Consider the following 13,235-nt stretch of genomic DNA (forward strand, 5'->3'; position numbering starts at 1 on the left):
TTTATTTAATCTTTCCTTTTTCCTATTTTTTTTCTTTGATATATAAAAATATTTACAAGTAAATACCTTAACATTAATATTACTTTTCATAATTTTTTGTTCTATTTTATGAGTTTATTACAAAAAAATAATTAATAATAAAAAAAAATAATACATGATAATTTACATAAACTATATCATATGGTATGTAAATGAAACATTGTAAATATAATGAACTCTATGTAATGTATAGGTCAAATGTAAATGCAAAAGAAATATATGAATAATCTATAAGTAATATACTTATAAAAATACTGCTCTAAGGAATTATAATGTTAATATAGAATAATAAATGTTAAATATTTTTTAAGTTCCATTTTCATTTTATTGTTATATTAAAATAAATTTGACTTAATAATTTCAAAAATTAAAGTAAAAAATATCTTAAACATTATATGTATATAGATAATTATTTTATGGCATTCAAGTTATAGAGAAAAAAAATAGTATATATTCATATCAATAAGATAATTTGAGAGATTAAAGATATATTTAGAATTTTTAAATATTAAATTAAAAATATCTAAGAATTTTTTTTTTGTATGTTTTTACTATAATTAGAAAAACAAAAAAAAAAAAAAAAAAAGCAAAAAAATGTTTACTTTATGTAAAGGGTACAGTGATGATGAAGAAGAGGAAAAAGACTTAGCTGATTCGTTAAAAGAGAAGAAACAATCATTAGAAGAAAAGATAAGTTACTATAAATTAAAAGGAAAAGATGAAAGGGGGCACATTACTATATATACTAACTTGGGAGATTTTGAAATTGAATTATATTGGTATCATAGCCCTAAAACATGCTTAAATTTTTATACACTTTGTAATATGGGTTATTATGACAATACAATATTTCACAGAGTTATACCTAATTATATAATACAAGGTGGGGACCCAACAGGAACTGGAAAAGGTGGAAAAAGTATTTACGGGGAATATTTTGAAGATGAAATAAATAATGAATTGAAACATACAGGAGCTGGTATATTAAGTATGTCAAATAATGGTCCAAATACAAATACGTCTCAATTTTTTATAACTTTATGCCCTTTACCACATTTGGATGGAAAACATACAATTTTTGCTAGGGTTAGCAAAAATCTGACTTGTATAGAAAATATTGCAGCTGTTCAAACTACAGCAACTAACAAACCAATTTTTGATGTGAAAATATTACGAACATCAACAGCTATTAATGTTGACTAAAAAAAAAAAAAATGGCATATCAACATAATGTATATAATATGATGAAGATACAAAATAATATTGTAAAATGATATATGAAATTATATAATTTTAAATATAAAGAAAATTAAAAATTATAATAATATTTATTATGTTGTAAATTTTTTGTATTTGTAAATTTAGATTAATTTTTTTTTTTTTTTTAGTCAATTTTTTTTTTATCGTTGAAATTAATTTTTTTTAAATTAATTTTTTCTGCAAGGTAAAATTATATAAATATATGAATAAAATTTTTAATACAAAAGTATTTATTTATTTAATTTTTTTTTTTTCTTTTAAATTCCTTAAGAAATATAAATTTATATATATATATGAAATAATTTTGACTTTTATTTTTTTTTATTTTTTATAGATATATTTTTATTGAATAAATTACTTTTTTTAATAGATAAATTTTTAAAAAGAAAAAAAGTTCATTTTGATCTATTAAATTTTATGACCATATAAGTTTTATGAAAAAAATAAAGAAATTTATTAATGACTGTTAAATTGTTATAATTTTTTTGTTTTTAAAAATACATTCTGCAATAAATATTAATATAATAAGTTGCGGTCAAAAAAAATAAACTTGAATGAAGAAATAAAATTCAAAATATATAAGCTAAAAAGGATTGCATAAAAAAAAAAAAAATATATATTAATAATATAAATCATAAAAATGATAAAAGATGAAAATTTAAGTCTTGAATCCATCAAAAAGTTAAAAAAATTAGAAGAAAAATTAAATGAAGAATCGAAGAAGGAAAAAAGGAAAAAAGAAGAAAATGCTATAATTAATTATGCGAAATTAAAAGCTTTGGAGAATTCATTACCTCAGAAAATTAAGAAAAAAATTAGAACAATGAAGATAAATAACATCAATGATCTCAAAAAATTAACTATCACTAAAAAAAAGAAATATTATATCAAAATATTAGATGAAAAAGATTTAAAACAAAAAAAAAGAAAAAAGAAGACATGAATAAAACAATTTTTTATATAATCCGTTATAATTTATATATAATTTGTTATAACAAAGTAAAATATTAATAAATATTTTTTAATTTTCTTTTTTTTTAATATATATTTATAAATATTTCCTAATTTTTCTATGTGAATAACAATATTAAGTAATACTGACTAAAATATGTGGTTTTTTTTTTTTACAATCATAATTTTTTTTTTATTGTTTTTTTGCTTTTAATAAAAAATATGATAATATTATTCAAACAATATATATATATATATATATGTTTTATTAACCTAATTTGAATGGGAATGTCTTGATAAGTACTTTTCCAGTCAAACTTCTCTCCATTTAATGGTATTATTTTTCTGGTGTTTTTTATTAATTCTTTGTCTAAAAAATTAAATAAAATAATTAAAAAGTAACATTATATACATACCCTTTTTTTCGTTTTCAAGAAAAAATTATTTAAAATATGTTTATATATTAGAAGTACTTTAAAATATAAATATATTTTATTTTTATTTGTTATTCATTATAATTATTATAACGTATTTTTTTTTTTTTCTCTTTTACTTATATTGATTAAAAAATTATTTAGATCATACAACATGTAATTTTCATATTCATTTATAGCAGACAAAATATTCGAGGAAAATTTCTCAATATCCTAAATATAAGATAAATATATAAATAAATAAAAAAAATTTTTTTTTTGAATGTATAATATCTTTTTTCTATTATGCATTAGCATCTTTTTAATTTACATTATTCACATAAATTTTTTTTTCAAATGTTTTGGTTGTTTTAAAATTTATATTGGCATCTTCAAAATAAGTAAGAGCTATATCTATTGTACCCTTAAATTTGTAAAATTAAATTTATATTTTTAGCAAAAAAAATTATATTAGTAAATACATATATGAGTGTATAAACTTCATGAAAAGAAAAAAAATTAAATTTAAATTTTATTTTACATTTAAAAGAACTTCTTCATCTGTAAGTAAAAAATTAACATTCCATGAGCTTCTCCATGAGCTGGTGCTAAAAAAAGAAAAAAAATTGGTATTGTTGCATTTTATTATTAATAAAAATTTAATTAGTATTATTAAAATTATTATTTATATAGATATTATTGTTATTGCATTGTAATAAGTTATGTTCTAAATATAATTATATTAAATTTTGTTTTAATTTTACTAAAAATTTTTTATATAATATCTATCACAACATATGATAAAAAATAAATTAAACTTTTGTTCTTTTTCACAAGCATAGACTGAAGAACTGCATTTTACTGATAATCCATTTTTAGAATTTATATTAACAGTAGGAAAATTTATTGTTTGTATTTCATTCCATTTTTGGAAATGTGCTTGCATATATTTTTCTAGTTTTTCATCACAAATTTTTCTATATAAAAAAAAGTGTAAAAAAAAAATCTTCATATATAAAAAAATAGAGATTTTTAACATTCTTACAACTGATAAGAATATTTTGAAAATTACTATTATGAAATGTAGCTTTAGATAATTTTTTTTTTTTTTTTTTTTTATTTCATCTAACCTATAATTTTCTAACTCATTTGAATAGTTTAATTCTTTTAATTCACTCACTGAAATTACTTTCTGAAAGAATTAATTTTTCATTGTATTTCATAGGCATTGGAATTTTTTTTTTTTTTTTTCCATCTAATATCTATATATAATTTTAAATAATTACTCTTTTCATATGGTTAACATTGACTAACAATTTTAATTTTAGGTGAACATAAGAATTATCAATTTTTGATTTCTCACAAGTTATTACCTATAATATAAAATTAAACGTATATATATGTGTGTATTTTACTTTAAGGTTACTTCTCATTTTATGTAAATTTTATTAAATTTTTCTTTTTTAATGTTTTTTAAATATACATAATCATTATCTCCAACAGGAATAAGTGTATAATTATTTTCATTATAATTTTGTACAGCTTCTTCTATTAAATTCTGAATAAACTGATTAGATCCAAATAGTATTTTTAAATCTACGTAAAAGAATACACATATATTTGTATACTTTTTCTTATAATAAACTATTTAAGATCGCTTTTTTTTATTATGTTTTTTATATTCAAATTTCTTTTTATTTTCTAAATGAAAATTTCTCCTTTAAAGAATTTATTATTTTTTTTTTATTCTTTCTTTTTTTCTCTTTTTCTCTTTTTTATTTATTTATGGTCATTAATATCTCTTTTTTTTTTTTTTTTATTTAATAAGAATATGTATAAATATATATGAAGTTTTTTAGATATAAATAAAAATACATTTATACCTGATACTAAATCATAGATTTTTCCGGGAGGAGCATTTGATATAACATGCCTAATAAAATTTTTTTTTTCATTTAATAAGCTTTCCATTTTATCTAATTTGTTTAATTCTTTAAATTTATCGTTAATTACATTTAGTTCTAGTCTTTTTTTTTTTTTTTTTTGGAAATAAATTTAGTATTATGAAAAGATATTCTTCTATTTCAAATTCTATTTTTACGTATATCTATAATTAAAATATATTAAAAAATATAAAATAAAAAAATATAAGAATGCTTATATTTTACAAAATGAATTTAAAAAAAAATTTAACTTAGTCTTTATTACTCAAAAAGAGAAAATTGAAACCTGTAATAGCAATATTTTTTAAATACAAATAACATGTAATAAAATTAAATTGGAATTTATAATAATCATAAATAATAATTAAAATGGCTTTTAACAATTATTTTTATAGAATCCCATTTTTTTCTTTCTTTTTTTAATTGCACATTTATATAGTTTCCTTTTTCAACATGAAAAAAAGGAAAAGAAAATAATTATTTTAAAGAATAAATACAAAAAAAAAAAAAAAAAATAAAATAAAATAAAATACTTTTGTTCATCTTATAGTAATTTAATAAAAAAATATATTTTTTTTTATATTCAAAGAAAAAAAAAATGTAAAGACAAATTCCTCAATATTCTTTATATTGTCTTTTAAATTTTATATATTTCTTTGTTCACGTATTTTTAATAAAAATGCGTAATGAAAAAAAAAAAAAAATAGAAAAACTCATGTATTGCATAAAAAAAAAATGAATAAAAAACTATTAAAAATATACATAAAAAGTTTCATGATTTTTTATTTATAGTAAAAATAAAAAGGTATTTTCAACAAACTAAAATTAAAAAAAAAATTTCTTCTTAAGAAATAAACTTTTAGGTTTATAATCAAACAAAACATAATAAAACATGTGAAAATTAGAATATACACACTAATAAAATGAATAATAAAAAATGAAAAAAAAAAAGATTTACAATGTTAAAAAACTATCAACCATATAAATATATGTTTTAACAAAAAAAAAAAAAAACGAAAAAAAGAAAAAAAAAATATATATGTTTGTTATACAAACTCATTAGTAAATTTTAAATTATAAGTATACAACAAAAAAACATAAAAAAAAATTTAATGATAAAGTATTTCTTGTTGAGATATTTATCATTAAAAATTATAAGACATATATTGAGTAAAATTTTTAAAGTAACACAAATTAAATTATTTAATATTTTCCTTTTATTGGTATTGTTTCAGATGTTTCTTCATTATAACCTTGATTATAACCTTTTACAAAATTTATACCATCTCCTCTTCTATTGTCTAAAATAATTCCAAAAATATTATACATGTATGTTTATATAAAAAGTAAAATGTATATAAATTAATATGCTATAAAATATTTATATAAGACATATACATAAAAATATGTAAATCTATTTATATACTCATTTAAAATAATTGAAACATTGTGCAATTAAAACACAAGGGAAAATATAATACGAACTTTTATAGATTTAAAATTATAATGAAAAAAAAAATTATTTATATATATTCTAATAAAAAAAGATGTGTATATATATTTTTTTATTTTATACTTTTGAGAAATTATATTTATAATATATATAAACAAAAATAATAAAAAAAAAAAATGGAAAAAATTAAAAATAACCAATTGGTAGAAACCATAAAAAGGGAGAATCACCAAAAACATCTTTGAAATTTCCGTATATGCCTTTATTATAATATTTCTGTAATTCAAAATTTTTAATAAAATATAAAAAAATTATTAATAATTAAAATATTATAAAAATTATGATATTTTTTAAAATAACTAAAAAAAAAAATTATTACTGAATAAGATTGATTTTGGTAATTTGTCTGCTTTTCACAAAATTCTATTGTTGTCATTGCCTTAATCATTAACCTTAAAAAAAAAAAAAAAGAAAAAATTTTAATCAAATTATTATATATATCAAAAGTATATCATTTTATTATATTATGTATTTGGATAACCATATATGAAAAATTAAAAAGCACGTTACAATTAAAGCTAAGATTGAGTTTAGTGTTTCTCCAAATAAAAGTAAGAGCATTTCACCAAAAGGTATCTATAAAAAAAAGGATGAATTTTTTAAATTATTAAAGTAATTTATGTTCATCCAAAAATTATAAAATATAAATATAATATGTACTCTTTATAAACATAATATACTATTATAAGTTATATCAATTTTATTAATACTGTATATATATATATATACAAAATGAAATGTAAAATGTATGGTACAATTATATTACTTTTCTATTTTTAATAGTTTCTTTAACAGAATTGAACATAGTAATTGAAACGAAAATACTAGTAATACAGCAATAAATTAATGAAAGCATGAAATATTTGTGATTTTTCCATCCAACACAATTATATATCCAAGGACAATGATGATCCATTTTTAAAACACATGTCTTGCAGACACGGCAATGATGAGTTCTATCAGGTTTGTATTTACAACACCATTTACAATATCTTCTTTCTCCGGTTTTTTTTTTTTCTAATAAATAATTTTCAATATCATCTGAATAATTTTCTTGGAAATCATTAAACACCCACTCTTCTGTATTAGGTATAGATCCAGGTGGTACTATAATTGATAAAATATAATTCACCAAATACATGATCAAAAAAAAATGAAAAATAATTATCTCAATTATCCCCCTATATAAAATATAATATATATATATATAAAATATTGCACACATTCATTTTAATGATCACTTTTTTTTTTTTTTTGATAAGTTATCTTAATAAAATGAATATGAAAATACCTTTTCAGGTCATAGTTTATGTAAACTTTTTTATAATCTTTAAGTATTAATGGTAAACAATGATACTATAAAAAAGAGAAAATTTCATATTTTCATATGTCTATTTTAAATGATAACATATATTTATTAAAATAGTTATCCGCTTAAACTAATTTAAATTTATATTTTTCAATTTTCTATAATTATTTTTATCATTTTGTTTTACATAAAAATTGTTAAAATATATATAATGTAAATAAGAAAAAAATAAAATAATATATGCATAATTTTTTTTTATATGTAATTGTTTTATAAATAAGGAGTTACCATTATATATATTAGATATATTCCTAATAGTAAAATAAATATAAAAATTACTGGTAAAAAAAGAATACATCTATTTTTATTAATTTGCATTGTATGTGAAGTATCTATATGCTTGTTCTTTATTTCTTCATTTTTAATATTATTTGTTTTATCTAATACTATGCTATCTTTAATTTCTTCTTTTATGATTTTTGTAAAACTTATAATGTTTTTATCGTTAGAATATCTCCTATTTTTATCATTTCTATTTTTTTTATATTTATTTTTCTAAAGTAAAAAAAAAAAAAAATCACCTAAATTGAATATTGAAAATATTAGTAAAAATTAAGTAATGTAATTATAATATTAATAGATATAAAGATAACAATAACTTTAAATATAATTTTGTATGAATTTTTCTTTTTAAAAATTGTTGTCACATACCTTTTTCTTTTTAGTTTTATCGTCTTTAGATTCTTTTTGATCAGACACTATTGTTATTTTACTATCATCAACTAAATTATTATGCTTATTATCCTCTCCATTTAAATTTGTCATTTTATGTATAATATTTTTAAAATAAAAAGAAAAAAGAAAGAAAATAACATATCAAAAAATTTTCAATAGATTCTATTTATACATAATGCTTTATTTTGGATATTATTAATATATTATTTTTATTATACTTATTTTCTGTATTCTAGTATTAGTGTCTTTAAAACTAATTAGTTTCTAATTTATTTTACATAAACTATTAAATATAAAAAAATACTCAAATAATCCTATTTTTTTTTTAACTAAATTCCAGTTGAAATTCCAGTATATATAAACGTATTTTTTTTTTTTTTAATTATGAATTAATAATAAAATAATCAAATAAATAGACAAATGAGCATATAAACAAATAAAAAATTAAATATATAAATACTTATTCTTTTTCTAATAAGTTATAGTCTTCTGATACATAAATAATTCTTAAGAAAATACATGATATTATATCAAAAACTAAATGTATAAAATAAAATATAATAACACACACAAAAAACTAAAAAAAATTGTTACATTAAAAAAAAAATAATATTAAAAATTATTATATTAAAACAAATCCAAAGAAAATTTTTTTTAAAAGCTATAAATATGTTATTAAAAAAAATAAATGATTTTTTTTTTTTTTTTACACATTTATTTATTCTGTATAATTAATAATTTTTTTTTTCCATTATTTGAAATAATAACGAAACAATATTATTACATAAACAATGTCAAAAAATACTATGAAAAAATATAAAATAAAATATAATAAAAAAAAAAACATGTGCTTTAATATATTTTTATGAAAATACAATGTAAAAAAAAATGAAGAAAATTTTTTGTAAAAATTATATATATAAAAAAAAAGAAAATGGTATGTGTATAAACATATATCTGTGATGAATAATAAGGATATTATATTTTTTAAATAAAAATATTGAATACTCTGTCTTTATATTATTATATATATACATAGAAAATGAAAATATTTAAAATAATAAAACAAAAATGGGAAAAAAAAAATAAAGAAATAAAAATGAACAATAACTTATTTAATTTTCCATTTTTTATATAAGAGTTCATTGATTAATATTGCAAAACATAATAAAATGAGTTGTCTAGTACTTTATATATGAAAAAAAAAAAAAAAAAAAAAGTCAAGAATAAGAGCTTAATATTATAGACAAAAAATACAATTTTTTATGTTTTTGTAACAATTGTATTATATTCATCTTTTTTTAAGAAAAAGATGATTAATACTATCAAAATTAAATAAGGTTTTTCATGTTTAAGCAATATATAAAAAGTTTATAAAACATTCTTATGTAAATAGTTAATTTTTTTTTTTTTATTTTTTTATTTAAGGAGATAATTTATACTGTAAAACTCTTTTGTATTTTATAAAAAAAAATTGTTCATAAATGAGATAAATTTATATAATATAGTATAATAGAATAACGATGTTATAATATATATATACATTTATTTCCCCCTTTTTTATTTTTATATATAATAGAATTTTTTTTTTTTCCTTTTTTACTTTCGGAATAGAAACAATTTCTCTTTTTTTTTTTTTTTATCTTATGTAGAGAGGAATTTTTAAAAAAGAAGAGTAAACTTTTATATTAATGCACACATGAGCATTTAAAGAAGAATATGTTTTAGTAGATTTTTAGTAATCAGCTATATTTGTTATGTCTTTATTTGATATAATTATTTTATTTTATCAATAAATTCGCATTTTTTTCTTATGAATTTCATAACAGTTTTTTTTTTTATTTCCTTATATTTTTTTTTTTTTCTTTTGACTTATTAAAAAAAGACAATTTAGAATCATTTTTTAAATTAAATTATCTCTGTTAGATTAAATCTAAAGCAAAAATATAAAAATACAATTTTTTCAATTATAAATTAAGCTTAGTAAAATTAAGTGTATAGAAGTCTTTGTTATTATTTATTTATTTTTTTTAAGAAAAATATTTTATAAAAATATTTCAAATAAAACGAATAAAAAAAAAAACATTGACACTATATATTTTAATTTAATCCTTTCAAAATATAAAAATATGCGTTATTTTTACATTTTATATCTTTTAATTTAAATTTATCAATATATAATATTCCTGCTTTTTTTATTTCACTTTTAACATTTACAGTTAATCATTTTGTATAATTATATGTATTATATTAGTAAGATAAATTATAATTTTATGGTTTCAAACATTTAAACATGCACACGAAATATAGTTGAAAAATAAAATCAATGAAAAAATATTTCTTCTTATTCGTAAATATATTAAAAGAAATAGTTATCAATTAAACAAAGCATTCTATATATATTACTAAATTTATCCTCAAAATGCAATTTTATTACTTTGCTATTTTTCTTGTATATCGATTTCTACAACGAAAAAAAAAAAAATTATTATCATATATATGATTTAAGTTATTTATTTATAAACTGTTTTTATTTATTTATTTTTTTTTCCTTACTTTTTATTTGTCTTTTTTTTTATCTATTTTTCATTAATCTATTATTTAGATGTATTATTACTTATTTCACCTTAAATATAAAGGGAAATTAAAATATGAAAAGGCATTCCTCATAAATATCTTAAATTAAAAATATATGGAACATTAAAAAAAGAAAAAGAGAAAAAAAAAAATATGAAGGTTTTAGTAACACTTACTTTTTTTTAGAGATTCCAGATAATAAAATAAAATGATTAGCTGTAATATAAAGAAAAGAAATGGATCAGAAGATTGTAGTGGTAATTCCTCATTTTGTTCTTTAGAAACAGAAATTTTAAATTTATATAAAAAAGATGATTATATGAAATATTGCTTTGTTAGCGATAATATAGAACCAATAGCATTAGATGATGAAATTCATATTTTAAAAAAAGTTGAACAAGAATCGTTTAAATTAAATGATATATTAAAATCATTAGAAACTAAAAAAGAAAAAGAAAAGTCTGATATTCTTTTATCAGAATATGAAAAGCATGAAATAATTGAAAATGAAATAGAAGATGAGGATAGGATTAATTGTGGAATATTTTTACATGATGTTAATATAATAGATAATTCAAATAATAATTTTTTGTCTGATAATATATTTGATAAAAGCTCTAATCCTATAAGCATAAAGGGTGATGTATTTATAAAAAATATAGTAGAATTTCAAGATCTTTCTCCTTGTGCTTCTTCTTATGAAGTATATAAAATAGAATGGTTTTTAGGTTTAGATATAAATGATAATCGGGTTCATGAAATAGTACCAATTCATCAAGGAAAGAATTTTCAAATTCCTTTTGAGGCATTAGGAAAATATATATTTTGTAAAGCCTATAGGCGTATATATAAAAATTTTATATTTCAAGAAAAAGGGAAAAATAGTGTTTTCGATCCTCATACATCTACTACTAAGCCTATTAAATTTAAAAGGAACCCGGAATATATAGAATTTTTTTCAGTTGCCTCTAAAGGTCCAGTTTTAATTTCTTTAGATGTTTCTATGAAAATTTTAACACATTTATGTAACAATAATTATTCTGTTAAAGTAATTATTGAAGATCCTTTAGATAATTTATATCATATATCTTCACCATCTTCTTCAGATGATGATATGACATATACTACCACCACAAATTCTACACAAGAAAAGAATTATGATCAATCTTTTCTCACTACCTTGTCTATCAATTTTAATGAAATAGAATTCGATTTTTCAAACGATTATAATGGCATAGAAAGTAATCTGAAAAAAAAAGAATCAATATTTAATTTTTTCAAACTTTTTGGATTTAATCATGGTAATTCGTCATTATTGAAAGAGGAAAATTCAAATAGTTTGGGTAACGAAATAGTTTATAAAAAAGGAGATGAAGTAAAATCAAAAGAAAATAATAACTATAATAAACAATTTTATAAGAAAAAAATAGTTTTTAATATTTATGAAGTAGAATTCCGATTGTCTAATAAAGAAGACTGTATAGTAATAACGATTGGTTCTGATTTACAAAAATCATTCAGACATGTGAAATATAAAATGATAAATATTAAATCTTATGAAAAAAATACTTCTATAAATGAATTGTGGCTGATATTGTTAGCTTTTAAATCTGCTTATTCATATAAAAATATCTTTAAAAAACATTCCAAAATAATTTACAGAAATACTAATATCTCTTTTATACAAAATATGTTAAATAAATATTTGATTAAGTCAGCGACAAAAAATGTAAATGAAAAATTACCTTTTCATAAAATAAATACAATATTTAATGAAACTTGATATGTATTTAAGAAAAAAAAAAAATATATATAAATTTTTATATGAATTTATCTTATAAATTATATGCAATTTGGATCTTTTTTTTATTAAATATATTTTAATAATATATATATATATTTCAAATAATTGATATTATTTTTACACTTTATTTAATGTCTTTAAATCATTTAAAATTTTCTATTAATCTCATCTATTTCTGTCATTAAAATGCTTAATTTAAAAAAAAATAAATAAATATTTATTTCTTTAAAAAGTAAATATATTTATTCCTAAAATAATGACTATTTTTATTAATTTTAAAAATCTTTATTTTATCCCTTTTGTCATTATTCTTTTTTTTTTTTTTGTATTATGCTGCTTTTTAATTTCAAAATCTTTGATATTTATGAAAATTGTTGTTATTTATATTTTTAAACAAGGTTACATTTGATTATTATTAATAATAAAAAAAAAAAAAAGATAATTTTATTATAGAAAAAAACTTTAATATTTTTATAAAACAATTTTCTTTGACACAATTTTTTTTTACAAAAATAAAATTTATAAAACAATATTTAATCAAAAAAGATAAGGAAATATGATTAATGAATTATATAGTGAAATAAAAGAAAAAGAAAAAGAAAAAGAAAAAAAACCAATTTAAATATTATTCTTAATTATTTATACATTTTTTTTTAAAATTAAATAGAAAAATTATTTTTAAATGTAAAAA

General features: G+C 17.2%; 5 protein-coding genes across 5 annotated transcripts; 3 read left to right on the plus strand and 2 right to left on the minus strand.

Annotated features, from left to right (window-relative positions):
• Positions 1–633: 633 nt before the first annotated feature.
• On the plus strand, positions 634–1,242 carry CYP23 (peptidyl-prolyl cis-trans isomerase; the record flags this gene model as incomplete). Its single annotated transcript, XM_028676943.1, has 1 exon — positions 634–1,242. One exon carries the CDS (start codon positions 634–636, stop codon positions 1,240–1,242), a length of 609 nt encoding a protein of 202 aa, XP_028533382.1.
• A 697-nt stretch (positions 1,243–1,939) lies between these two features.
• Positions 1,940–2,242, plus strand: PRELSG_1003200 (conserved Plasmodium protein, unknown function; the record flags this gene model as incomplete). The annotated part of the gene is made up of 1 exon (XM_028676944.1): positions 1,940–2,242. The coding sequence occupies one exon, from the start codon at positions 1,940–1,942 to the stop codon at positions 2,240–2,242; it is 303 nt and encodes a 100-aa protein (XP_028533383.1).
• A 187-nt stretch (positions 2,243–2,429) lies between these two features.
• CPalpha (F-actin-capping protein subunit alpha, putative) lies at positions 2,430–4,634 on the minus strand (the record flags this gene model as incomplete). Its single annotated transcript, XM_028676946.1, has 9 exons — positions 2,430–2,620; positions 2,804–2,897; positions 3,004–3,087; positions 3,205–3,271; positions 3,428–3,640; positions 3,794–3,855; positions 3,950–4,036; positions 4,147–4,259; positions 4,547–4,634. The coding sequence occupies 9 exons, from the start codon at positions 4,632–4,634 to the stop codon at positions 2,430–2,432; spliced, it is 999 nt and encodes a 332-aa protein (XP_028533384.1).
• A 1,175-nt stretch (positions 4,635–5,809) lies between these two features.
• Positions 5,810–8,253, minus strand: DHHC7 (palmitoyltransferase, putative; the record flags this gene model as incomplete). The annotated part of the gene is made up of 8 exons (XM_028676947.1): positions 5,810–5,907; positions 6,257–6,335; positions 6,439–6,511; positions 6,601–6,695; positions 6,886–7,300; positions 7,411–7,475; positions 7,717–7,983; positions 8,140–8,253. The coding sequence occupies 8 exons, from the start codon at positions 8,251–8,253 to the stop codon at positions 5,810–5,812; spliced, it is 1,206 nt and encodes a 401-aa protein (XP_028533385.1).
• Positions 8,254–10,948: 2,695 nt separating this feature from the next.
• On the plus strand, positions 10,949–12,523 carry PRELSG_1003500 (conserved Plasmodium protein, unknown function; the record flags this gene model as incomplete). The annotated part of the gene is made up of 1 exon (XM_028676948.1): positions 10,949–12,523. One exon carries the CDS (start codon positions 10,949–10,951, stop codon positions 12,521–12,523), a length of 1,575 nt encoding a protein of 524 aa, XP_028533386.1.
• Positions 12,524–13,235: the final 712 nt, after the last annotated feature.

This window comes from Plasmodium relictum (genome assembly GCF_900005765.1).
Source record: "Plasmodium relictum strain SGS1 genome assembly, chromosome: 10".
NCBI lineage: Eukaryota > Apicomplexa > Aconoidasida > Haemosporida > Plasmodiidae > Plasmodium > Plasmodium relictum.